Here is a 27,239-nt window from a genome sequence, read left to right as displayed (position 1 = left end):
TTCTACAGTACTGTGACTCTAATATAAACTTGATATCCCAAGAGTCACCAAATTTCTTGGATATTATTATATACTAATCCTTCAATTGCATGAATTTCATGCAGAATGTCAACTCCCCCCCCCTCATCATATGTTAAAAATTTACATTTGTGTACGGTATTCTGTAGTGTTTTCAGATCAGATAGACGACCCGGTGAGGAAACAGACCCGACAGCTAAGCAGCTGACTAAACAAATACATACATTGAAGAAAAAGTTACGACAGTTTGAAGCCAATTTTGAAACAGTAAATGGATATAAGGTACAGAGACAAACAGAAACCAATTTTTCTGGGATCTGCCCACATCGGTCGTTGGAACTCATCAGTGTACCTGGTAGATCGGCTGGTCATCTGCATTTCCCGTTATTATTGATTCACTTTGAAAACCCATATGAGCAATTAGTGTGGCTATAAAATATTAGTACCAGTGATGACAATTGTAATAAAGTACATGATTTTAGAAACATACTGTGGTATTAAATTTTTATTATAACGATGAAAGGTCACTAATTATTATGTCCACTGTTTATTTCAGCCTTCCCATTCAGATAAAGCTGCTCGTCCTGAAATAAAAAAGATGATGTTGGAATTATCTAAAGCAAAAAAACAATTACGAGGTATGTAAAAATGTTTCGTCATGGCAATAATTTCAAAAAGAGGAGGGTAGTATTAACCATTTGTTTTCTCTGTGTTACTGCCTGAAAGAGACATAAGCCTGCCCAAACCCACCACCCGCTCTCTCTATTTGCATTTTGCTCCATATATTCAGTGTAAATTTTTGATTCCCAAAGATCAATGCAGTTAAGCTTTGCAAGGTTCCTACCAAAAAACGTTTTTTTTTTTTTGTAAATGACGGTAACATGAATTGGTAAAATAATCCACTGGGGAAAGCTTGCTGGACATTTCCCTGTTCTTGTATTGATGCGTTTTGCTCAACTTCAAGATTTGTTCTCACTGCTGAATTGATTTGATCACATGTTGCATGCTTTAAATATTAAATTGTGCACTAATTGCTGTCAATCTTTTCTGCCCAATGTGACCAAAATGCTTACTTTCTGGTGATTTGATGAGTTAAATAGGATTGGATGGGGTGAGATGGATAGATGTGATGGCATATTGGATGGAATGTTATAGATGGGGTAGGACGGGATAGATGGGATGAGAAAGGATATATGGGCTGGTATGAGAAAGGGGATGATACTGGATATGAGGGTTGAGGTGAAATAAATGGGATGTGAAAAGATATATGGGTTGGTATGAGATGGGATGAGAATGCATATGAGGGTTGAGGTGAAATAAATGGGGATGGATAAGATGTAATAGGATAGACAGAATGGGGTTATATAAATGAGGTAAGACAAGATGAATGGGATAGGGGGAAATAGATGGGATAGGATAATTGGGATGTGACAATATATGATATAAGGTGAGATATAGGACAGGATAGAACAGGATGGGTGGGCGACACAGGATAGCTTAAATGGTATGAGATGAATGGGATGGATAGAACACGATGGGATAAATTGGGTAAGAGGGGAGACGAAATGAGGTGAGATCGATTTAATTGGATAGGATAAATGGGTGGGACAGAATAGATGGAATGCAGTGAGACAGATTGGATGAGGTGGAATAAATGGGTGAGACAGGATAGATGGAATGAGGTGAAATAGATTGGATGAGATAGAATAAATGGGTGAGACAGGATAGATGGAATGCAGTGAGATAGATTGGATGGGATAGAATAAATGGGTGAGACAGGATAGATGGAATGCAGTGAGATAGATTGGATGGGATGGAATAAATGGGTGAGACAGGATAGATGGAATGCAGTGAGATAGATTGGATGGGATGGAATAAATGGGTGAGACAGGATAGATGGAATGCAGTGAGATAGATTGGATGGGATGGAATAAATGGGTGAGACACAGGATAGATGGAATGCGATGAGATAGATTGGATGGGATGAAATAAATGGGTGAGACAGGATAGATGGAATGCAGTGAGATAGATTGGATGGGATAGAATAAATGGGTGAGACAGGATAGATGGAATGCGATGAGATAGATTGGATGGGATAGGATAAATGGGTGAGACAGGATAGATAGAATGCAGTGAGATAGATTGGATGGGATAGGATAAATGGGTGAGACAGGATAGATGGAATGCAGTGAGATAGATTGGATGGGATAGGATAAATGGGTGAGACAGGATAGATGGAATGCAGTGAGATAGATTGGATGGGATAGGATAAATGGGTGAGACAGGATAGATGGAATGCAGTGAGATAGATTGGATGGGATGGAATAAATGGGTGAGACAGGATAGATGGAATGCAGTGAGATAGATTGGATGGGATGGAATAAATGGGTGAGACAGGATAGATGGAATGCAGTGAGATAGATTGGATGGGATGGAATAAATGGGTGAGACAGGATAGATGGAATGCAGTGAGATAGATTGGATGGGATGGAATAAATGGGTGAGACAGGATAGATGGAATGCAGTGAGATGGATTGGATGGGATGGAATAAATGGGTGAGACAGGATAGATGGAATGCAGTGAGATAGATTGGATGGGATGGAATGGAATAAATGGGTGAGACAGGATAGATGGAATGCAGTGAGATAGATTGGATGGGATGGAATAAATGGGTGAGACAGGATAGATGGAATACAGTGAGATAGATTGGATGGGATGGAATAAATGGGTGAGACAGGATAGATGGAATGCAGTGAGATGGATTGGATGGGATGGAATAAATGGGTGAGACAGGATAGATGGAATGCAGTGAGATAGATTGGATGGGATGGAATAAATGGGTGAGACACAGGATAGATGGAATGCAGTGAGATAGATTGGATGGGATGGAATAAATGGGTGAGACAGGATAGATGGAATGCAGTGAGATGGATTGGATGGGATGGAATAAATGGGTGAGATACAGGATAGATGGAATGCGGTGAGATGGATTGGATGGATAAGATAAATGGGTGAGGCAGGATAGATGGAATGCAGTGAGATAGATTGGATATGGTACTAGGATCTGGTTCTACCGGTATATTAAATTCCACAATCTTGACAATGTAACAGAAAAGAAAAGAAATCTATCCATAACCAACCAGTATGTTACATTCCATGAATTGAAATAATCTTGCAAAGTTTTTTGGCTGATTCATAGGGAAAAAACATGGAATGCCTGTAACCATTATTTTTCTTGATGTTGACTTATTGCATTTTTAATTTGCTTTGTGTTTTTGGCATGTTTGACTTTGTGCACTATATGTTTTTCTATTATCTGTCAATCTTTCTCCACGCAGAGTTGGGTCTGGAAGCCCTTGTCATGTGCTCGAACCAAGGTACTAAGGCTATTAAACTCTATATTTTCATTGTCTAAAAAAAGCATGTATATCGGTAACTGATTTTTTAAAACATATTTTGCCGAACTGTTGGGGAATGTTGGAGAAGAATTCAATAAAGGGAAGAGACAGGAAACTGAAAAGAAATACAGAAAGCCTTTTATTTTATTTCTCACATTGGTTTCAATTCCATTTAGATTCTGTTCTGGTTTACTCTGCAAAAAGGTGATATACTTAACAATTAGGTACTGAATCTAAGACTATAATTCTCGTCGATTACTAAGATTTATCTTCTCACTTGAGGTCCTGAAAAGTTGCTTTTAATATGAGTCAAAGATTTTGTACACAAAAATGCTACGTTCATCTGCACACATAATTCCCATTCATAGTGAATCATAGATTTCACAAAATGACAGAGTTTGCATAATAAGAGCTGCCAGAATTTGCTCCTCTTTGAGTAGGAATGAGGTTGTACAAGTCCTTGAATTGCAGAGTACTGTGGAACAGAATTTGACTTTTAGAGATTATCACGAACTGAGGGTATAGCACATTGAATGTCTCTTTGAATCTGCCTTGTCTACTAGGTTGGTTGGGTCTGTGTTTATATCCTGCATGTCTGCAGGTGACTTGAATGTCCCACATTTCTTTCGGTAATAATCAGTCGCATCACTACAACAAACAGTCATTGTAAATTACTGGTCAATTTGACTACACACAGCATTTCCAAAGACCATGACAACATACCATAGTATGTAGATCAATATGCGTTGAGTGGAAACCCCGGAAAACACTAAACCTGTCGAAAAACACTAAACCTGACAATAAAAACACTAAACCCGAGGTAAAGGGTGTATTATGGGTGTACCATAATCGTCCAGTGAATATTTGATTAAAAGAAAGCGAAAACATGAAACAGAACCCACGACGGCAGCTGATTTCACAAGGGCGCCCTCAATGTAATCTAAACCCTAACCCTAACCCTAACCCTAACCAATTGCCAATATGCCAATTGCTGTGTTCATAATTTGTAAATATATAAATAAATAAAATAAAATGTTTGGTTTGGGGCGCGATATACTAGTATCTAACATAGAGGGCGTCCTGCTGCCAAATCAGCTGCGACCCTGGCCTCGATCATAAAGGGATTTTTCTTTAGCTTTCTTTTCATAAATACTCAACTGAACGATCATGGTATATCCATAATTCGCCCTTTACGAAGGGTTTAGTGTTTTTTCAACAGGTTTAGTCTTTTTCAACAGGTTTAGTCTTTTTCAATAGGTTTAGTGTTTTTCAACTGGTTTAGTGTTTTCCGGGGTTTCCACTCAACGATCAATATGTTAACATATAGCCATCTGGTGGCAAGAATGGCAATGTGTTAACCTATGTGGCACTAAAATTTGTAAGCATATGCTTGGATCCTTTCCTTCCTTAGTTGTATTATGAGCTGGCTTTTTTGGCAAATTTTTTCATATTTTCTTAATACACAAATTAGAACTTCACATGGTGATATATATATCAGTCATTTCAGCTATCTCTGGTGGCGTCCACCAGGTGATGTGTTGAAAAATAAAAACAAATTGTCAGTTTTAAAACACAGCTCATGGTACTTCTTTCTCTCTGCACTGCTTCTGACCTATTGCCAATTTGTAATTTATGTACACTTTATGTATTTATTCTGACTTGTGAATTGGGTGTTATACCGTACTCTTAATGAACAATTGGCAATAGTTTGGTTGTTAGTATTAATGAAGATACTGTAGTAATCAATATTCCATCTCACTAGTAATTAGTTTTAATGTAGGGTGTGTAGCAATGATAAATATTTCTCTTGTATAGAGGCACAGTTTCATATCATATCCAACACAGAGCATTGTTTGCTGACATTCTATTTAACTATTTCGCAGTCTGAATTTGTTTTCGTCAAATTTTTAGCAGATTGCCTAAAATTCAATGTTTATTTATTACTGACCAAATTATTTTAATGAAAAATTTTGAATGATGATCAGATTACCTTTAAAGTCGTATTTTTTCCTGCTTGTTGCAGCACTTCGAACATTTGTTTTTTTTCTATAATTTCTTTTATATTTGGACCAAATGTTCAAAATGTTTTAGAAATAATTATGCAATTATATTTTTAAAAATATGACAAACTTTGGCATTTAAAGTGTAAAAAGTATGCTGTATCTGCCTTATTAGTTTTTTATGTGCTTACTTAAATTTCTATGGTCCAAAATGTTGTCTGTTCATCAAAAAATATCATGCGATAATTGATGGCAGCGAAATGAGTGTGTTTTTGGAGGAATATTTACGACAGTAGAGAAAACGTGAAAGGTGAAATTTTGTCATGACATGTGCATACAATGAGAGAAATAAGTATTGTGAATCTTCAGACATTGTTTCATATCAAGATGGGTAGTAGTGAATCCTAACTCATACTTCATTTTCTTTGCGGGAGAGGAAATGAAATGACATGACATTTTTGTCTTTGTAATTTTAGATCTAAAGGAAAAAGGATCAGGAAGTGGAAATCGCCTTAATGAATCATTGCCAACTGTTAGTAATACACGTGATCCCATCGAACACAATCATTTTGATAGCAAGCCAACCATGGAGGAGACGTTACACACTGGATTAAATAGGCTGGAGGAGAAACGAAAAGATGGAAATAGACCGGAAAATATTTATGTAAGTTTGTTTATTTAGCTTTTTCGAGGGCCGTGTAGAAATAGTTGGTGATATGTGATTGACTCTTATGTATGTCATGTCAATTATGACTGTAAATATAACCATAAACCAAATTGCTTTCCGGTAGATATTTTTGTTACAATAATATTGCGAGTAGAATCATGTTCAATTTGTTTGTATACTATTAGTTCTATTTTTGGTTAATATTTTAAATCTATATATTTCTTTCAGTTGCGCTATTCTCCCCCATTATACAACTTTTCTATATGACTACATATGCTTCTTTAATGTCAAAATTACATAGATGTGAATCAAGAATGTCATTCAAAGCATTTGGTTTGATTGTGTAGTCTTGGTAGCATGATTTAGTGCTCTGCTCTCTGTCCAAATGCTTTATACGAGATCTGATGATCTAACATACAGACCCTCATCTTGGTTTTCAGTTAATGACACGGGAACAGATTGCTGATGAGAAATTAGCCGTACAGAAAGTGCTCCTAACATTTGAAAATATTCATGGAAGGCCAGTAAGTACATTCAGTTCACCATGATTAAAAATGATTCAATGTAACTTGTATATTATGTGGAATTCTCCAGATTCTATCTGTCAGTTTTGTGACTGTATACACATCGTGTTCAGTCATTTGACCGATTGTGGAACATATTTTATGAACAATATCACATCATGATACCTTTAAGCTCATAGGGTATGGTGGTGGTAATGAACTGAATTATCCCCAAATTTCAAAAAAAAAAATCTTTTAAATTTTGTTTTATTGTATCTACAGCAATTCAGTGTTTTGCAAAGTTACAAGTCATCTTGCTATCTGACTGACTGAATCATTCCCAGAGCCACTGTAATAATTATGCATATTCTTTTTCAGTCAACGAAAGGTGAAAAGGATTTAATGAGGCCGCTATATGACAGGTATCGAAATATCAAGAGACTTATTGCCAAAATGCCACCAAAACCAATGCAGGTAAATACAGTATACAGTCATTGTTATTCAGGACATCATGGAAATATTAAAATTGACATTTTTCACTGGGCCACACAATGTATATCACCTACGCCATTTTGAATGATGCTCAGATATAGCAGCCATTGTGAAGGCTAAGCTCAAAATTCTCTAGGTAGATATTTCATGCTGGAGCCATTGAAAGACTTGTGTGTTATACAAATAAATCATTTCTGAGCATAATCTGCAATGTTCTGTATTCACTGTTTGAAATTAGCTATTCGTTCATTTATAAGTTTTAGTAACTGCTTGTACTAGGAGCGACATGCACTAATTAACCTTTGACCCATAACCCGTAGAATGCGAAGGTCAACTTTAATGACTTTTAACAACATTATACCTGCATATTTTTTTTTGGGAGACCTTTTGATCATTTTGTGGGTATTAGAAAATTATGTCCCTTTGGAACAAAATTATTAAAGAAATCATTGAAAAATGTGAAAATGAAAATGTGAAAAGAGAGAGTGCGAGTGAGTGAGTGAGTGAGAGAGTGAGTGAGAGAGTGAGAGAGTGAGAGAGTGAGAGAGTGAGTGAGTGAGAGACGAGACTTGTTCTTGCTCCTCAAATAGTGCTTCATTATCTTCCATCACCATGACAACTGTTCTGTGATAAGACTCTCTCATTTTCAATAAGATTTTGGTAACCATTTACGCTTGAGGGTCTATTAATGATTTTGAATTATTTTCTGATAGAATTTGATTTCTGAACTTCCTCATCCTGCCATGCTGCATGTGTCACACATTTATTTGTAATAGAAATTTAGTTTGATTTGTAAAACTCTCAATTCTGAACAAAATAGCGCTAGAAACAATTGATTTGGATAATGAGATTGATTTTGGAGTTTATAGCATTACAATGCAATGAATATTATATTGAACAGTGCTCTCTATTCACTCTGACATTGGCACTACCAATGTGCTGAGTACTGATCTATTCTGCAATTGAAGCACATTCTGTCTATTTATAAAGTTAAATTAAGATCACAACCGTGTTCACCAGAGGTTCTGTAGTAGCGAGATAAGACCAGTAATTGCTTTCTCATAGACAACAGCGCTCAACTTTTTTGCACAAGATTTCGTGATAAAATCACTGAGCATTTCTACTTTACTACTGGTAATCAATATTTTGGACTTCACTTTGAGTGTCAGGTTAACATAATATATTTACTTTAGCATTTGGCGTAATAGCACACAATACCCAGAGATTTGATACTATGCCACATCGATCACTGGGCTATAAAAACTGATTTAAGGATAGCCATGTTTGAGCTCAGTAATTGTAAGCCAGAACAAATTTTTTACTGGTCATGGTCTGGTTGACAATTAGATGTGTTTAATGTCTTGCACAGGATGGAAGACGAGATGGTCGATGCGAGTCACCGCATCAGTCTGATTTACAGCCCATATTCGAGCATGAAACCATGGAATTTCAGCCTAAACACCAGGTAGAAATCACCTCTTCTCTTCAACAATGTCATCTCTCACCTATAGAGGTGAACCGTGGAGCAAACTGTTGATCTACAAAAGAGTAGGATATATGCCACGATCAGTTATAATCAACGCCATGTTTTATCAAATCTGTAATTGGGCTTTGCATCCCAGGTTTAGATTTTAATTTAAACGTTCTAGCATTATTTTGAAGAAAATCTAAATCATCTGCTGAATGGCTATCATTTCCCATGTTGCGAGTTTTTTTGTTTTTTGTTTTTTTGAGAATGTGGAGCGCCCTCTATAACTTGTGCACTAGCTATAGTGTGTGGCTTTGTGTTTTCAAGACCCCATAGATTTGAGCACACAATAGACATACCACGTGGTAAAAATATAATCACATGCTATATTGTTGTGAGGTGTTGGTGTGGATTTTATGCTATATAAAATAACATTTTCCTTTTGTCTTTTGACAAATGTTAAAAAAATTCTTTGTTTATACTGTAACTTCTTATTACAAATTTGGATGTCCAATGATCATATGATTTTTCCAAAAAACTGATGCAATTTATTTTTATTGTTAAGATGGCACCACATGCGTATCCCCAAGAAGAGGATGATGATGCTTACGGTGTAGCTATCAGTACAGATTTTGCCGTAACTAGGGACTTTGAGCTATTAAGAGAGACTATGCGGCCGTCTGGTGTTGGTAGCTATGGTGATGACGATGATGACGATGAAGAATTTGATTCTCCAGCGAGAACGGGTAAAACTTTGAGATCTTCGTATGTAGAAGATGCTACATTACATGAAGCTTCCATGTAAGTGATTAGTCTTGATATAACCTTTTCACCACTTTTGACAACTTTGTCACAAAATAGTGCTCAAAATTGTGATTTTGAATGCTAGAACATGACCCAACAAAGTGTAAATTGCATGTTATTATTTTTTTCTTCCCAGAGCTGAATTGATAGAAAAACAATTAAATGCAAAAAGCGATAAGAAACGCCTCAGGAAAATACTTCGCGACTTTGAAGATAGTTTTTTCAAAAGAACAGGTCGGAAGGTGCAGAGGGAAGATCGTGATCCCATGGAGTCTGAATATATTGAATATAAGGTATATTTATGTCTAGAACGTTGCTATATAGCTTGTATGGGTTTTATTGGGTTGAGTTGTCATAACTGGGGGCGTGGGGGTGGGGGTAGTGTGTGAGTAAGCAGGTATCAATATATATTTGTCATAGAAAGTAGGGTTTTACACTACTGTAAAGGGGTTAATTATTCACTGGGTTTTAATTTTGCTTATTTCGCTGACTGGAAAATGCGCTAAATTAAAACCCAGTGAATATGTAAAATTTAGCATAGAACACATTATCTAAATGATAAAACCGTGAATTAAAAACCCACTGAATATGCCTGAAATGGTAAATCAGCGAAATTTAAACCCAGTGAAAATTAGTCATTTTACAGTATTTGCTATATTCTGAAAAATTACTGCAAAACCACACAAAGTTGTGGCTGCAACAACATTGCTTTCACGTATTTACGAAATTTCAACATCTCGATCAGCTCTGCAATACAAATAAACTTTTACTGTAAACAGCTTTATTTTAACACATCTAGATAATTTCTACATTGCTGGGTACAGCAAAGATATAATGGAAAACAGGATTGGTTAGCCTGTTGAAGTTATATTTTGTCCAGATTTTCAAACAGGTTATCATTGAAAAATAATTAAAAATATGCACAGAAATTTAGTGCGAAAAGTTAATGAGTAATTAATGTTATCTTATAAAACTTTATGATTCTCAGCCCTTTAAAATAAAAAGCCAGAAAAAAAATGTTGAAGTGAAAAGGAATTTTGTTTTTGTTACAGTCTGTATTTACATGTGTATGTTGTTCATATTTAATTTGTGTTTCTTTTTCCATATTTGAATTTTTAGTTTTAATTTTGTTCTTGTTACCATAGATTTTAAATTAGCTGAAAATTAAGTCTAGCGAATTGAAAAAACATGTTCTGTTGAACATGTGCAAAATGTTCATGTGTTTGTTTAAAATCTATTCAGGTTTTTTTTATTTCAAATTTGGCCATTGCAAACTAAATTATCACAGAACAAAGATGAAACATTTCTAGTGTTCTGGGACCTCAACATTGTATGCAGAATTTATAGTTTTCAAGCTATTTTAACATTCTGTCATTCAATCCCCCTTCCCAGCATGTTTTTATTTTTTATTTTAACAAGGATTCATATTGAGGGTATGCAACTTACATAACCATGTACATGTACCGTTATATGCAATGAAGATTTCATGAGAAGGGACTCTTTGCAAGCGTTAGTCGGACATATTTCTAACCAAGAGTCTCACAAAATGCAGCAGACGCTTGGAAAGGGTCAACTGCATAAACGAGCGAATGAGCGAGATTATTGTTGTATTCAAACACGCAAAATGAATATATGGTAATACACACCTTATGATTATGCAAGGACACCATTGAAATCAGTCTAAAATGAACACTGTTTCACAGACTTATTCAATAGACCATTCTCTGTTCACTGCAAGATCTTGGCATTGTGCGTGAAATCAAACGTAAAAACAGGACAAACAAAGGGTATCGCTTCATAGTGGTATCAAAACATCACATGGAATTTGACAAACGTGAAAATGTTTTTTGAAGTATTTCCACGCTTAATAATGTGCTTTACACATTTGATGATGGTCAATTTTGATGAAGTACCGGTAATATTCTCCTATCGACTTTGAGATATGAAAAACAAATTTGAGTTCAAAATTAAATCGTTTGATTTTTGTGGCAGATGTTTGGTTCGGTTCACGTCTTTTACGCAATACGTGGGATCTCTCAATTCGCACGACTTCTCCAATTCTTCACCCCGAATCACATCATTTGCATACTCTCATAATAAATCCTTGATTTTGCAAGAAGTTTATTTATTTTTATTTTTGTTATTTTATTTTATTTTATTTCCAGCGATTGAAGCGTTTCATCAAGCTCCTTGATGCCTTGCTTGCCAAAAAAATCCAAAGATAGCATTTTGTGTTGTATAATGGTTTTATAACCATTCCTGCATGTTCCGTCCTCAATTTCTGGTGAGAACTCTACTCTTTTCTTCTTCCTTTTCCTTTGTTCTCTTCTTCTAACCAAAATAATTCTGACTATAAAAACACTGTGTTTTCTTTTGATACACAACCTTATTCAGAGACCAAATTATTATTGAATCAGTTTGTGCTGTGATTCATACATACTATTTGAATATGATTTGACATGACAATTCTAAAACTGTGGTCTTAATTTATGTAGTTGTTGAATCAAGCATACACACTCATTCATTCATGTGAAGGAAATTATTATTATTTGACATTTGTGATAATCCATTGACAAAAAATTGATATAAAAAATTGCATGATTGATACTTGACTGATATAGTGCATTCATTAGGATATGTTGTATCATATTGCCAAACTACAGTGATGAAATAGTTAGATTGCTGTATTTGTTGTGTGTACATTGCTTCTATGTTGTCACCTGTAATGTTTGCTGTATATAACACTGCTCACAATTTAATTGCCAAATGCAGTAACAAAATACTAACATACTAACTCACTCAAGTACTGGAATTCAGTAGCATTCATAGGTACTGTAAACCACAAGAGACGAATTTTCTCGAGTCGGTGATAATTACGAAATTTTGTAGAAAGGAAAAGTTTACTGGAATCCTAAAGATGCATAGTCACAGCAACTTTCGCAAAGTCATCAAAATTCTTCATAGCGAGAATGGAATGGTTTATAGTTAACTTTAAAATGTACATATTGAAATATAACTGGTGTGCTATGTTTCATAATCACTAATATTATTAAAATCCTAACTGTGTTTTTCCATCTCATGTTTTAATTTTTCAAACTAATGTTGTGTGAACGATGTGGTGTGCGGAGTGATACTGTCCAGGTCTGATTCGATGTGATATTGGGACCAGGACCTAATGTTTTTAATCATTGGCTTAGTGCACTTTCAATGTTATTGACTCTTGGTCTCCATCCAAGAACTGGTCAGTGTATGGTAGTGTTGTGATATTTAATGTGAAATATTACTTCTGATATGAAACGATAAATGACACGATATTCACGTTAAATCAAAACACAGAGAATAAAAAAAAAAATCATTGTACTGTACCATTCCCATCAGTGTTACAAGAATGTTCAACTCAAAAACAAATCAAATTAAATCAAATCAAAAAAAAAAAAAAGTATTCTAAGTCATCATTTTAACCATGTTTAAAAAAAATACATAAATTTTGTTAATCATTCATACTTTGTGTACAAGTGCATATAAAATCTTGTACATGCATTTGACTAATTACATTTCTTTTTATTTTATTTACAGCAAATCAAAGCTCGTCTCCGACTACTGGAAGCTCTAATCACCAAACATGATGGTAGCAAAACCATCTAAAACCACAATAAAAAGAAAGTGTTATTTATTTATTGCCATTTATTAAACAAAAAAAACTAAATTTATATTTCCAGGATGTATTTTTGTTTAGTTAATACTATGTATTTATTACAAGCTTTAATACAGTGTGAATAGAGTGTACATATATTCTCATAGATTACCTTCTAAATTGCCAATTTTTTATGAAGAAATAAATGAACACAGAGTAGGTTTGTTACTGGCCTAGAATCTATGCAATGTGGGAGACCTCTTCTATACGCCTAGCATTGATGCCCTATGCACAAAATCACAGACAGCTATTAACAATACCGGTAGTTTCGATTACTGTAAAATATTCTATTTCAGCTGGAATTAATTTTTACTGAAAAGACTTTTTCGGGTGTTTTGTATGGAATCTATTTTCAGTGATTTTTGATGATTTGAATGTAAAATATAGTAAAAAAGGTATATTCATTGGAATTCTATAAAATTCCAAGTAAAAATTATTTTACAGTAGTTGAATGAGAATGGCAAGCATTGTCAATCATATGGAGTTCACCTGTTTATTAAGAATTTCCATGTGTAGCAATTATCAAGCTAATTTGAAGATTATATATCATCTTGTTCATGCTCTCATTGTTATATCTTAATGCATTAATATACCAAAAAACTTGAAAAAAAGGGATCTCCACTGGGCAATCTAAAATTCTAAGAATTTACATTTTTGCGCTCGTGTGTATGGTTAAATTGTTTCATCATATTGAAATTTTGATTGACATTCAATATAGTGAGTTTCCAGTATGATAATAGTTTTTTTGTGTACTAACAATAGGAAGTTATCTCCCATAATGCTTTTCATAATGTGCAGTAACATGTTAGGCGTATTTTAAGGTCTCGGATTTTGGGAAAATAAATATATTCTAGGCTAGTTTGTTCTGGAAAGCTGTAATAATTTATTCTTGTTTATGTGTAGATGTGTTAATAATTACTAACGAGGGACAGTCATGGAAACTGTTCATAGCACTGGGTTCTATAATAAAATTAATTTGATCTTTTCAGTAATCAAAATAGATGATACTGTCTGTTCCAACATCACTGCGCAAAAATAATCTTCATGTCTTTGAGTTGGAAATTAATGTTTAATTTTTATAGCGAACATTTACACATGCAATGACAGTAGCAATGGTGAAAAGGCCTGTCTAAATAAATAAAACCGTATTTCAAAATGGCTGCTGCTTTTAGCTACTGTTGTCCGTCCGTCCGTGCAGCAAACTTCTGAATATGATATCTCAAAAATCAATGATCAGAATCAGATTAAACTGATCAGTTATATACCATGAGACAATTGCAAGATGTGATTAGGTTTGGGTACAAATTTGTTACGAATTACTGTAGAATACTTTATTTTCGTTGGAATTAATTTTCGCTGAAAAGGCTTTTTGAGCGTTTTGTATGGAATTTATTTTCACTGATTTTTGATGAGTTTAATGTGAAATATAGGAAAAAAAGTATATTCGCTGGATTTTATTTTCGCGGAATCATCCTTTCAGCGAAAATAAATTCCAAGTGAAAATAAAGTATTCTACAGTAATTAGGGAGATTTACAAATGAATGTAAATTTTTGTTTCATTGATATTATAAGAACTGGTACTGAACTTCACATAAATCTTAACAGTAATATATATTATGAAACAACGACAAGACTTGTGTTGTTGATAATATGTACAAAATTAATTAGTATCTGAATTGCGTTCTTGTTGTCACTGTTCAATACATTTTGTTTGTATCAGAAATAATATTATTTGCATTATAATAGACCTGTGGATTCTAAATTATTTACTGATGAATAATGAAGTCTTTCGCACGCACAAATGTTCTGATACCTACAAAAACAACTAAAGGAGAACACTAATATATATATATATATATATGTACGTCTGCATAGATGTACTTCATACTTTCCCAAACAATATGTATAATAAAGCAAATGCACTATTTATTATTTTCAATATTTTTTATATGAAGGCTTTTTTATTTTTTTTAAAGCGTGAACAAATTTTACTCATATTTTTAGCTCCGCTGTCGACTTTGTCGAGCGGAGCTTATCATATGAGTGATTGTCCGTCGTCGTCGTCCGTCGTCCGTCGTCCGTGTCAATGTTTTACTTTTTCGACTTCTTCTTGAAAACTACAAGCCTAAATGCTTTGATACTTGGTGTATATGTACCTTGGGTAGACCTCTCTTAGGTTTGTTCATTTCATGTTGATATCTTTAATTCTCTAATTTTGGTGAATATTTTTGTCATTTTTGGTAAAAACTATATTTTCGACTTCTTGTTAAAAACCGCAAGTGCAATTGCTTTGATATTACATCTATAGGTACTACATGTGGACCTCTCTCAGATTTGTTCATTTTGTAATGATATCTTTAATTCTCTAATTTTGGTGAATATTTTTGTCATTTTTGGTAAAAACTGATATTTTCGACTTCTTGTTAAAAACCGCAAGTGCAATTGCTTTGATATTACATATATAGGTACTACATGTGGACCTCTCTCAGATTTGTTCATTTTGTAATGATATCTTTAATTCTCTAATTTTGGTGAATATTTTTGTCATTTTTTGGTGAAAAGTGATATTTTCGACTTCTTGTTAAAAACCGCAAGTCCAATTGCTTTGATACTACATATATAGGTACTACATGTGGACCTCTCTCAGATTTGTTTATTTCGTGATGATATCTTCAATTCTCTAATTTTGGTGAATATTTTTGTCATTTTTGGTAAAAAGTGATATTTTTGACTTCTTGTTAAAACCGCAAGTCCGATTGCTTTGATATTACATATATAGGTACTACATGTGGACCTCTCTCAGATTTGTTCATTTTGTGATGATATCTTCAATTCTCTAATTTTGGTGAATATTTTTGTCATTTTTGGTAAAAAGTGATATTTTCGACTTCTTGTTGAAAACTGTAAGTCCGATTGCTTTGATATTACATATATAGGTACTACATGTGGACCTCTCTCAGATTTGTTCGTTTTGTGATGATATCTTCAATTCTCTAATTAATTTATTTTGGTGAATATTTTTGTAATTTTTGGTAAAAAGTGATATTTTCGACTTCTTGTTAAAAACTGTAAGTCCGATTGCTTTGATACTATTCATATTGTTCATTTTCTAATGATGTCTTCACTTCTTTAATTGAAATGTGCATTGCTAACAGCGGAGCTATCTCAGCCGATAGGCTGCTTGTTCAATTTAAAAATCAATATTTCTGTTTATATCTGTCATTCAGTAGAGAATTGATCTGATGAATTATATCCATGCATAATCTGCTTAATTATATTCATCAATTTCTTCGTCTTTTAGTGGCAACTGGAGCACTTCTAGAATTTCTAGTCGCTACATGCATACTGTAAAGAAGTTAATTATTCACTGGGTATTAATGTTGCTCATTTCGCTGACTGGAAAATACGCTAAATTAAAACCCAGTGAATATGTCAAATTTAGCATAGAACACATTATCTAAATGATATAACCGTGAATTTAAAACCCACTGAATATGCCTGAAATGGTAAATCGGCAAAATTTAAACCCAGCGAAAATTAGTCATTTTACAGTATTTAATTAAATGTCATATACTGGTGCCATTTGATTACGCTGCTTTCTTTGAAAGAAGCCTAGTGTTGGTTTCAAACTCAACTTATATATTAGCTTACCAAGGGCGTACGAGTTGCGCCCTCATTGGTGCTCCAAACTCAACACACACCTGACAGAACGATGTCGTTTTCACTTCCCCTGATGATTTTTTGACAGTACCAATCAAATTGCAGGAATGTCAGATAGTGACAGCCATCAAAAAGTAACCATTCACAGCAGAGTTTGTTTGTTGACATAATGTGTGATAAAGTACTGGCAAATTTCCGGCCAATGTTTGTGATTTTTGCCGACAATACAAACATGGTTTTGGTTGACGCTGTTACCATGACCACAAAAATAAATATTCATTGAAACTCATTGCTGCAAGAAGGAGTGAACTTCGCAAATTCGCAGTATTGATCCTGCCAACGAGACATACACTATTTTGTTTGGCCAGCGAGGGCCTACTCACGCCTACATGTCGGGCTACTTGTATATATGCTTCATACATGGTGTTTGTTTTTGAAAGTCGGTTGAGTTTGTGCCAGTGGACATGTTTGATAATCACCTCAATCGTCTTGCCTAGGTTGTATCTTTCAGAAAGATTGTAAGAAATGACAAGTCAGGTTTGTGACTGATTTATTTTGAATCCAGAAAATAAACCCTTGGATCAGGCTTTAAACCATTGTAAATGTCTTCTACAATAACTAATTGTTGGTATGAAGTGGTATTCCATTCATATTTCTGTATCAGGAATATGTGTGTATATATATATATATGTACTGATCGTCAGTCGTTGTCAACTTTACAATTTCAACTTTTTCTTCGAAACTGCAAGTCAGAATGTTTTCAAATTTGATATGCAAGTACCTTGGATGGTTCTTTCTCAGATTTGTTCATTTCATGTCAAAATCTCAAATTCTCTATTTTTAGTGAATATTTTTGTCATTTTTGGTAAAAAGTGATATTTTCGACTTCCTGTTAAAAACCGCAAGTCCAATTGCTTTGATATTACATATATAGGTACTACATGTGGACCTCCCTTAGATTTGTTCATTTTGTAATGATATCTTTAATTCTCTAATTTTTGTGAATATTTTTGGTGAAAATTGATATTTTCGACTTCTTGTTAAAAAATGGCAAGTCCGATTGCTTTGATATTACATATATAGGTACTACATGTGATATTTTCGACTTCTTTTTAAAAACTGTAAGTCTGATTGCTTTGATACTATACATATTGTTCATTTCTAATGATATCATCTGTTCTTTAATTGAAATGTGCATTGCTAACAGCGGAGCTATTTCAGCCGACAGGCTGAATGTGTTCATTTCTGACTGCTTGCCAATCTTTCAAGTGCCAATCTTTCAGCAATTGAAAGTTTAGTAGTGTCGTAACTACACACACGTGTAGTGAATAACTTCTATGCGCAAATTGTGAAAACATTTTCAAGATTTTTCAGTACCGATACTTCAAAACACAGTGTTGATTTGAATTCAGTTTAGTGCTTAAAGTGCGGCGGTTGTCGCGCAGCGCGTGTTCGAATTTCATGTAAATAAACAATGTATTTTACACGCGAACACGAACAGGACGCGACGACTGCTTCCCTTAAGCTTAGCTTGTTAATTGCCGTTTTCACAGCTTTCTGAAAAATAAAATGGCTGCTGAATATTTCACATAGCAACATATGCAACTGTCTACTTCATCGTTGTAATCTTTATTCATTCGATTCAATAATAAATTGTGAATTCTTAAAACATGCATGAAAACTTATACTTACAGTATATTCATTATGCCATTATTCTCTGTTCAGCATTGTTTATCCTCAGTTGGTTTCATTCACCTGAAATCCGGTGCTAAAAAATGTTTAATTTTAATATAGTAACGTTCATCATTAATTTAAATTTTATTAAAATTTTTCTGTACTTTTCACCCTTGCGATATACAATCAAAAACATTGATTATAAACATATATGTAAACGTTCAATTAAATGTGGTGTATCTGCCCTGACATGTACTGTAATATACTATTTTTGCTGAGAGATTATTCAGTGAAAAATAAAATAAAATGAATATTTTTTTCTATATTTTACATTCAACTCGTCAAAAATCAGTGAAAACTAACTCCCTACAAAACACAAAAATGTCTTTTCGGTGAAAATAAAGAATTTTACAGTATGCACACATTATATGCTAGGGGGCCTTCATCATTAAAAAATCTGTGCTAGGTGGACAGGGTCATACAATCTTGGGTAGCCTTATTAACAACACACAGCTAGGTGTTCCTTCGTGTAGGATTAAAAGCACTCTGTGTGAAAATGTGTAGTTGGCGGTAATTTACGTGCTTTTTGAAAACAGGCTTTAACTGACGAAAGATGTAAATTAAAACTTGTTAATGCCTTCCTTTGTATTTGATGAATTTCTACACTTTGTAAATATTTGTACCGTGAAATAAACCCAAAAATTGATATCTTTAAACTTTGGTATGTGTTGTATATTTATCACTGTTCCAGCTAAGCCGTAGTCAACACTGAAAACACAGCATGGTAAATAGATACTATGTTGAATGAAAGTAAACATGTACTACTACATCACTCGGACCAATGCTCGTTTTTGGCACCAAACCGCCTAGCTTCATGCCACGGCATTTCTTCAAGTTTGCTAATGAACTTTAGTATCACTGGTCGTTCATAGAATGTTTCCTGATATTTGCTGTATTTTACTTTTCGATCATATGCAGCTGATAGTTCACCCCATAAGTAATTTGATTGGTTTTTGCTTACAATGTGAAGTTGACATATTGGTGTTATGGCATTGGTTGAATTAAAGCGGGAGGGGTGTAACCTGCGTCACTCTCGTTTGTAAACATTGACTAAAGTTTTAGCGTTATGACATTAGATTGGGTGAATTGTTTTAAATGTACATTTCTATCCATCGCCCCCACAGTTTGACATTGCACACTCTGATAGATTTTGTTTCCCTAATCTACAGATTGTTAATTGCATGTGCAAGTATAGAGTATTTCTTTGAATATTTAAGTATATTGATGTATCTATAAATATAATTAGATTCTGTAATCTCGGAAAGATATTTCGTATTCAAGAAACCGTGATCTCGTACGCAAATGAGATGTGACATGTTAGGTTTGTTATTGGATCTCTTATTAAAATAGAAGTTTTGTTTCAAAATGTCAAAATTATTGATTTGGGCACAAGTCACCAACTTATTTTTTACATCAGAAAAAATGAAACTATTTCCATAGAAATCCTTGTCCTGCCATAATAATTTGTGACAACCAGGAGTAATCTTATAACATGTGATACTTATTAATATAGGTATTCAAACAAAATTTTGTCTTAATTATGGTACGCAAGACCTTTTAACCATATTCATTTTCACATACATTATGAAAAATGTTCAGTGACCATATTAAAATTTAACAGAATGTTTATATAAATTCAAGAAAATCTGATGATGTTAGCCGTACATTACATACAAACACGCACATTACGATTAAATAATTCAGTCTAATTGGGGTTTTGAGATTACGATGTGAAATATTTAATCGTCTGATTTAGTGTTAGTTTTGGAGAAAATATATCATTTGCAATAATTTTTCAAAAGTTTTGGCTTTTCATCATTATATATAGTGATCCAATAGATACAGATTTACAAAGATTCACCCACCGAGTTATTGTGGAGTGTTATAATTCAAAACGAAGATGTAAATCCTGCAATACATGTACATTAATAAAACTATGAAAATATATCCCATTATAGTCCCAATGTTAGTTATAACTAGGAGCAGGTAGTAGATCTTCAAATTTTTCAGATCAGGGTTTGCCCACAGCACCCTCTACCAATTCAAGTTCTCTCCCGGCCCACCCACTCCCTATATTTAGGGGGGCCTATGCTTGTTCCCTCATTTTTTTTTGACCTCCCCCCCCCCCCTATCTAGGGTAAAGAAGAAAATTTAACCCCCCCTTTCACGGGCTTTTCCGATGAATTTCACCCCCTATGTTTTGAAATACACCCCCTATTTTGAGAATCTCGGGAAAACAAGCAAAAAATACCCCCTTTTCTACGATTTTCTCGGGAAAATGTTCCCGAGACAGATCGTCAAAAAGTACCCCCTTTCCCGAGAAAATGGGAACGCGCATGCGGCCCCCTATGGATCCTGAGTGGGGGGGCCGGGAGTTCTCTATGCACATATCAAATATACACAAAATATTATAATCATGCTAACCATATCATACTCCATAAATATGCATGTTTAAAAAGTGAAGAGAAAAAGTGGTTGGTCTATTTTATTATTTTTATAATGTTATTTTGATTTTTCTTAAAATACTGACAAAAAAAAGCCTATATGTCCGCATGCAATGAGAGAACAATAATATTATTGAGCCTAACCCTGGTAAGCAGATGATGCACTATGCATCTGGTGACCAACTGAATATATTTACCACCTCATCATGGGAAAGTTGCGAGACCAAGGAACATAGAATTTTAATTAGTTCATTGTGCATACCTATCACTGCCAGATAGTAACAAATCTCGAATAGAATCAGCTAAAACAAGGATGTATAAGATAAGGGCATGCAACCAGTGTGATATACGATGAAGGTCTCATTTGAAGTCTCACAAATTGCGAGATGATTGATGAGTCTGTTAGAGAGTATTCAGCTCAAGCTGTATAGTGTTCTTTTACATATGCAAGGTTTATATGTTTTTGAATAATACACTCATTACTTTTTCTCAGTCAAATATTTTCAAGCGTTCACTTGATTCAGTAATGCTTTAAGTTTGATCTACATGTGCTTAGAACTCACAAATGAATTCAGCATCACTGCATATCTCAGTTGCATGCCATTATAAATGTTCTTCCATTGAGCCCCTAATTTTTTTAAATTCAAATATTACAACCATTGTAATCTTACCAAATATAAGTTATTTAAAATGCATTTGAAAATGTATTATTATACAAAATAATTCAAAATAAATTTTTTTATTGCTGTGGATATCCGTGTAAAAATACTTCTCTAATTGAATAAACTTTACATTACAGTATATAAAAATACCTCTGATATTCTGATAGAATATTGTTAAGGGATTACAGTGAAATCTGAAATTCCTGTTCTTGTGTTGCAATATGCTTATATCGATGTTGAATGTACTATACTTCTTACATCCGTTTGATGCTCTTTACCCCCAAGGTAAAAAACGTAATACCATACTGTATTTTCACTGGCATTTAATTTTTATGTTTTGAGCAATTTTCACTGGGTTAAGTTCACAAACTTGGCAGGAAAACAATGAGTTCTATTGTTTTTTCACATGTTCCCATTTTAGCTGACTTTACAGTGAAAACCATAGAATAATTAATGCACTTACAGTACATTAGACAAATGAGCATCGGTATAAGCTTATTGCAATATAAACATTGTGAATGAAGACTGCATGACAATTGTGAGCATAATAAAAATGTCAGCATGTCCAAACCTAAATACCGGTACACACAACAGAGTGTTGTCATGGTTACTGCAACAGAATAATAGAAAACTTGTGAAATACTAGTACCGGTAAGTCATTATTTTATAATGACATAACAATGGTTCCCATATATATTTGACAAATGAAATTTGAGAACAAAAAATAATTTGGTATGTAGATGCATACATTGCTTTTGTATAAAATTTAAACAAATCTATCACAGCATCAGAGTAATATGTAAGGATAATATTGTAGACATGCATAGCTTGAGAAAATTATTTGTCCATCAATTCAAAAAACTTGCACAATTTCAAATCCTGATCCAATTTAAACGTTGTATTGTCTTTCACACTTCATCGGAAACTCTTATATAAAGTATTTACATATATATTATGGCTTATACTAAATGCAGTAACTACAACATTTACAAGATTTTCGTTTTTAGCAGTTTCTGTAGTTATATGTACTGTAGAATACTTTATTTTCGCTTGGAATTTATTTTCGCTATTTTCGCTGAATGGATGATTCCGTGGAAATAAAATCCAGCGAATATACTTTTTTCCTATATTTCACATTAAATTCATCAAAAATCAGTGAAAATAAGTTCCATACAAAACGCCCAAAAAAGCCTTTTCAGCGAAAATTAATTCCACAGAATTTTCAGCATCTGTGGACCACAGGTGAAATTCCGTTAACTGTGAAATTTTGAATCCTGTGCAATAGGCATGAAACGAACGCAAAAACTGAAAGATTTCATCTTGAACTTGAAGTTCTTTTTCATGGTTCAATGTTGAAATGCCTATAAGAGAAATATGAAGTTGAGATACTCTTACTTCATCAAAACTGACAATCATCAAATATGTACAGTTTATTATTGAGTTTGGAAATTGTTTTGATCCTTTTCATCCCACACCGGGACATAAGGCTGCAATCAGGTTCTTCTATTCCTGCACTACTCCAGGTCAGGTTTGCTTGGACAAGTTCTGTGGTAATGGTTCTTCTCCATGTGGTTTTTGGCCTCCATGTGGTTTCGTTGACCCTGTGGTGTCCAGCAAAGTGCTGTTTCGGAGATTGAGTCTTGTGGCATTCTAAGAACATGGCCCAACCATCTCAGTCTTCGGCTCTTAATTTCAATAATAATAATGTCCTTTGAATGTGTTTGCCTATAGAGATTTTCATTGGATATGATCACTGGCCAGAATATTTTGCAAATTCTCCAAAGGCAACTACTGTAAAATGACTAATTTTCACTGGGTTTAAATTTCACTGATTTACCATTTCAGGCATATTCAGTGGGTTTTAAATTCACGGTTTCGTCATTTAGATAATGTGTTCTATGCTAAATTTTACATATTCACTGTGTTTTAATTTAGCGCATTTTTCCAGTCAGCGAAATAAGCTAAATTAAAACCCAGTGAATAATTACCCCCTTTACAGTATTGTGGAAAGATGATAACTTGATCATATCGGATTTTGTTACACGCCAACATTCGAATGCATAGAGAAGGACAGATTGCTATTGTAAAGCTTGAGTTTAAGCTTCTGACTGTATTGGTTGGATTTCAAAATTGGATTTAGTTTTATGAAGGCATTCCTGGCTTTGGCTCTTCTTGATTTGTTGTCTTTACTTGTGCTGTCCTTTTTGCTTACATTACTGCCTAGGTAAGTGAAGTCATCAACTTCATTGATGGCCTTACCCTGAATTTTGAGTGGGGTTTGGTTTGTTGTGTTGATTTTCAATAGCTGTGTTTTTTTCTCATTGATTGACAGTCCTGTTTGTGCTGCAAACCTAGAGAGTCTGTTGGTCTTTTCCTGCATATGGTCTAGTCTTGATGAAAGCATAGCTAAATCGTCTGCAAAATCAAGATCGTCAAGTTTGGAAAACATGGACCATTGTATTCCTCTTGCTTTTCCGACAGTTGTGTTTCTCATTACCCAGTCAAGGGTAATAAGGAAGAGCATAGGTGAGAGTATGCATCCTTGTCGTACTCCTGACTCAACTTTGAACCAGTCTGAGAGAGCGTTGTCTAGGATGATGCTGCACCCAAAGTCTACATAAAATGTCTTGATTAGTTGGGTGAGTTTTGGGTGAAATCCATAGGCTCCTAATATCCTCCACAGGCTGTCTCGATGTACACTATCGAACGCCTTCTTAAAGTCGATGAAATTTATAAAGAGTGATGCATTCCATTCCAAACATTGTTCCATGATGTTTTGTAGTGCAAAAATGCACCCCTTACCATGTCTGAAACCGGCCTGTTCTGGTCTGAGCTTTGCCTCAATGGCTGTTTCCATTCTATTGAGAAAGATTTTGTAGAAGACTTTGCTTGGAATTGATAGGAGAGTAATTCCCCGCCAATTGTCACAGTTTGCCAAATCACCCTTCTTTGGAAGTTTTATGATGAGCCCTTTACGCCAATCATCTGGGATTTCATTTTTTTTTTTTTTTTTTTTTTGGAAATACCCCCAATATACTTTCATGTTTGTCAAATTCAAACTAGATATTTTGACACCACTATAACCTTTGTTTGTCAAATTCAAACTAGATATTTTGACACCACTATAACCTTTGTTTGTCAAATTCAAACTAGATATTTTGACACCACTATAACCTTTGTTTGTCAAATTCAAACTAGATATTTTGACACAACTATAACCTTTGTTTGTCAAACTCAAACTAGATATTTTGACGCCACTATAATCTTTGTTTGTCAAATTCAAACTAGATATTTTGACACCACTATAACGTTTGTTTGTCAAATTCAAACTAGATATTTTGACACCACTATAACCTTTGTTTGTCAAATTCAAACTAGATATTTTGACACAACTACAACCTTTGTTTGTCAAATTCAAACTAGATATTTTGACGCCACTATAATCTTTGTTTGTCAATTTCAAACTAGATATTTTGACGCCACTATAACCTTTGTTTGTCAAATTCAAACTAGATATTTTGATGCCACTATAACCTTGGTTTGTCAAATTCAAACTAGATATTTTGACGCCACTATAACCTTTGTTTGTCAAATTCAAACTAGATATTTTGACGCCACTATAATCTTTGTTTGTCAAATTCAAACTAGATATTTTGACACCACTATAACGTTTGTTTGTCAAATTCAAACTAGATATTTTGACACCACTATAACCTTTGTTTGTCAAATTCAAACTAGATATTTTGACACAACTACAACCTTTGTTTGTCAAATTCAAACTAGATATTTTGACGCCACTATAATCTTTGTTTGTCAAATTCAAACTAGATATTTTGATGCCACTATAACCTTGGTTTGTCAAATTCAAACTAGATATTTTGACGCCACTATAACCTTTGTTTGTCAAATTCAAACTAGATATTTTGACACCACTATAACCTTTGTTTGTCAAATTCAAACTAGATATTTTGACGCCACTATAACCTTTGTTTGTCAAATTCAAACTAGATATTTTGACGCCACTATAACCTTTGTTTGTCAAATTCAAACTAGATATTTTGACGCCACTATAATCTTTGTTTGTGAAATTCAAACTAGATATTTTGACGCCACTATAACCTTTGTTTGTCAAATTCAAACTAGATATTTTGATGCCACTATAACCTTGGTTTGTCAAATTCAAACTAGATATTTTGACGCCACTATAACCTTTGTTTGTCAAATTCAAACTAGATATTTTGACGCCACTATAATCTTTGTTTGTCAAATTCAAACTAGATATTTTGACACCACTATAACGTTTGTTTGTCAAATTCAAACTAGATATTTTGACACCACTATAACCTTTGTTTGTCAAATTCAAACTAGATATTTTGACACAACTACAACCTTTGTTTGTCAAATTCAAACTAGATATTTTGACGCCACTATAATCTTTGTTTGTCAAATTCAAACTAGATATTTTGATGCCACTATAACCTTGGTTTGTCAAATTCAAACTAGATATTTTGACGCCACTATAACCTTTGTTTGTCAAATTCAAACTAGATATTTTGACACCACTATAACCTTTGTTTGTCAAATTCAAACTAGATATTTTGACGCCACTATAACCTTTGTTTGTCAAATTCAAACTAGATATTTTGACGCCACTATAACCTTTGTTTGTCAAATTCAAACTAGATATTTTGACGCCACTATAATCTTTGTTTGTGAAATTCAAACTAGATATTTTGACGCCACTATAACCTTTGTTTGTCAAATTCAAACTAGATATTTTGACGCCACTATAACCTTTGTTTGTCAAATTCAAACTAGATATTTTGATGCCACTATAACCTTTGTTTGTCAAATTCAAACTAGATATATTGACGCCACTATAACCTTTGTTTGTCAAATTCAAACTAGATATTTTGACGCCACTATAACCTTTGTTTGTCAAATTCAAACTAGATATTTTGACGCCACTATAACCTTTGTTTGTCAAATTCAAACTAGATATTTTGACGCCACTATAACCTTTGTTTGTCAAATTCAAACTAGATATTTTGACGCCACTATAACCTTTGTTTGTCAAATTCAAACTAGATATTTTGACGCCACTATAATCTTTGTTTGTCAAATTCAAACTAGATATTTTGACGCCACTATAATCTTTGTTTGTCAAATTCAAACTAGATATTTTGACACCACTATAACCTTTGTTTGTCAAATTCAAACTAGATATTTTGACGCCACTATAACCTTTGTTTGTCAAATTCAAACTAGATATTTTGATGCCACTATAACCTTTGTTTGTCAAATTCAAACTAGATATATTGACGCCACTATAACCTTTGTTTGTCAAATTCAAACTAGATATTTTGACGCCACTATAACCTTTGTTTGTCAAATTCAAACTAGATATTTTGACACCACTATAACCTTTGTTTGTCAAATTCAAACTAGATATTTTGACGCCACTATAACCTTTGTTTGTCAAATTCAAACTAGATATTTTGACACCACTATAACCTTTGTTTGTCAAATTCAAACTAGATATTTTGACGCCACTATAACCTTTGTTTGTCAAATTCAAACTAGATATTTTGACACAACTATAACCTTTGTCAAATTCAAACTAGATATTTTGACACAATTATAACCTTGGTTTGTCAAATTCAAACTAGATATTTTGACACCACTATAACCTTT

The 27,239-nt window shown here is 33.8% G+C and overlaps 1 protein-coding gene across 8 annotated transcripts in view; it reads left to right on the top strand.

Annotated features, from left to right (window-relative positions):
• Window positions 1–14,810, top strand: part of LOC102806418 (protein FAM13A-like) — an 81,168-nt gene extending 66,358 nt beyond the window's left edge. For 5 of the 8 annotated variants that reach the window (XM_085494012.1, XM_085494015.1, XM_085494014.1 and 2 more), the window contains 10 exons: window positions 168–300; window positions 575–656; window positions 3,358–3,396; window positions 5,894–6,081; window positions 6,525–6,608; window positions 6,966–7,061; window positions 8,449–8,544; window positions 9,113–9,348; window positions 9,488–9,644; window positions 12,928–14,810. In XM_085494012.1, the coding sequence (XP_085350138.1) occupies window positions 168–300; window positions 575–656; window positions 3,358–3,396; window positions 5,894–6,081; window positions 6,525–6,608; window positions 6,966–7,061; window positions 8,449–8,544; window positions 9,113–9,348; window positions 9,488–9,644; window positions 12,928–12,996 (1,180 nt within the window). In that variant the 3' untranslated portion in view covers window positions 12,997–14,810. Of the gene's footprint in view, window positions 1–167; window positions 301–574; window positions 657–3,357; window positions 3,397–5,893; window positions 6,082–6,524; window positions 6,609–6,965; window positions 7,062–8,448; window positions 8,545–9,112; window positions 9,349–9,487; window positions 9,645–11,516; window positions 11,636–12,927 lie in introns of all 8 variants that reach the window. The other 3 variants (XR_014927479.1, XM_085494010.1, XM_085494013.1) reach the window with 3 other exon arrangements.
• Window positions 14,811–27,239: the final 12,429 nt, after the last annotated feature.

This window comes from Saccoglossus kowalevskii, chromosome 19, assembly GCF_978046115.1.
Source record: "Saccoglossus kowalevskii chromosome 19, keSacKowa6.1, whole genome shotgun sequence".
In the NCBI taxonomy this organism is placed as follows: domain Eukaryota; kingdom Metazoa; phylum Hemichordata; class Enteropneusta; family Harrimaniidae; genus Saccoglossus; species Saccoglossus kowalevskii.
The sequence above is the reverse complement of the archived record's forward strand: the minus strand, read 5'-3'. Positions and strand labels throughout refer to the sequence as shown.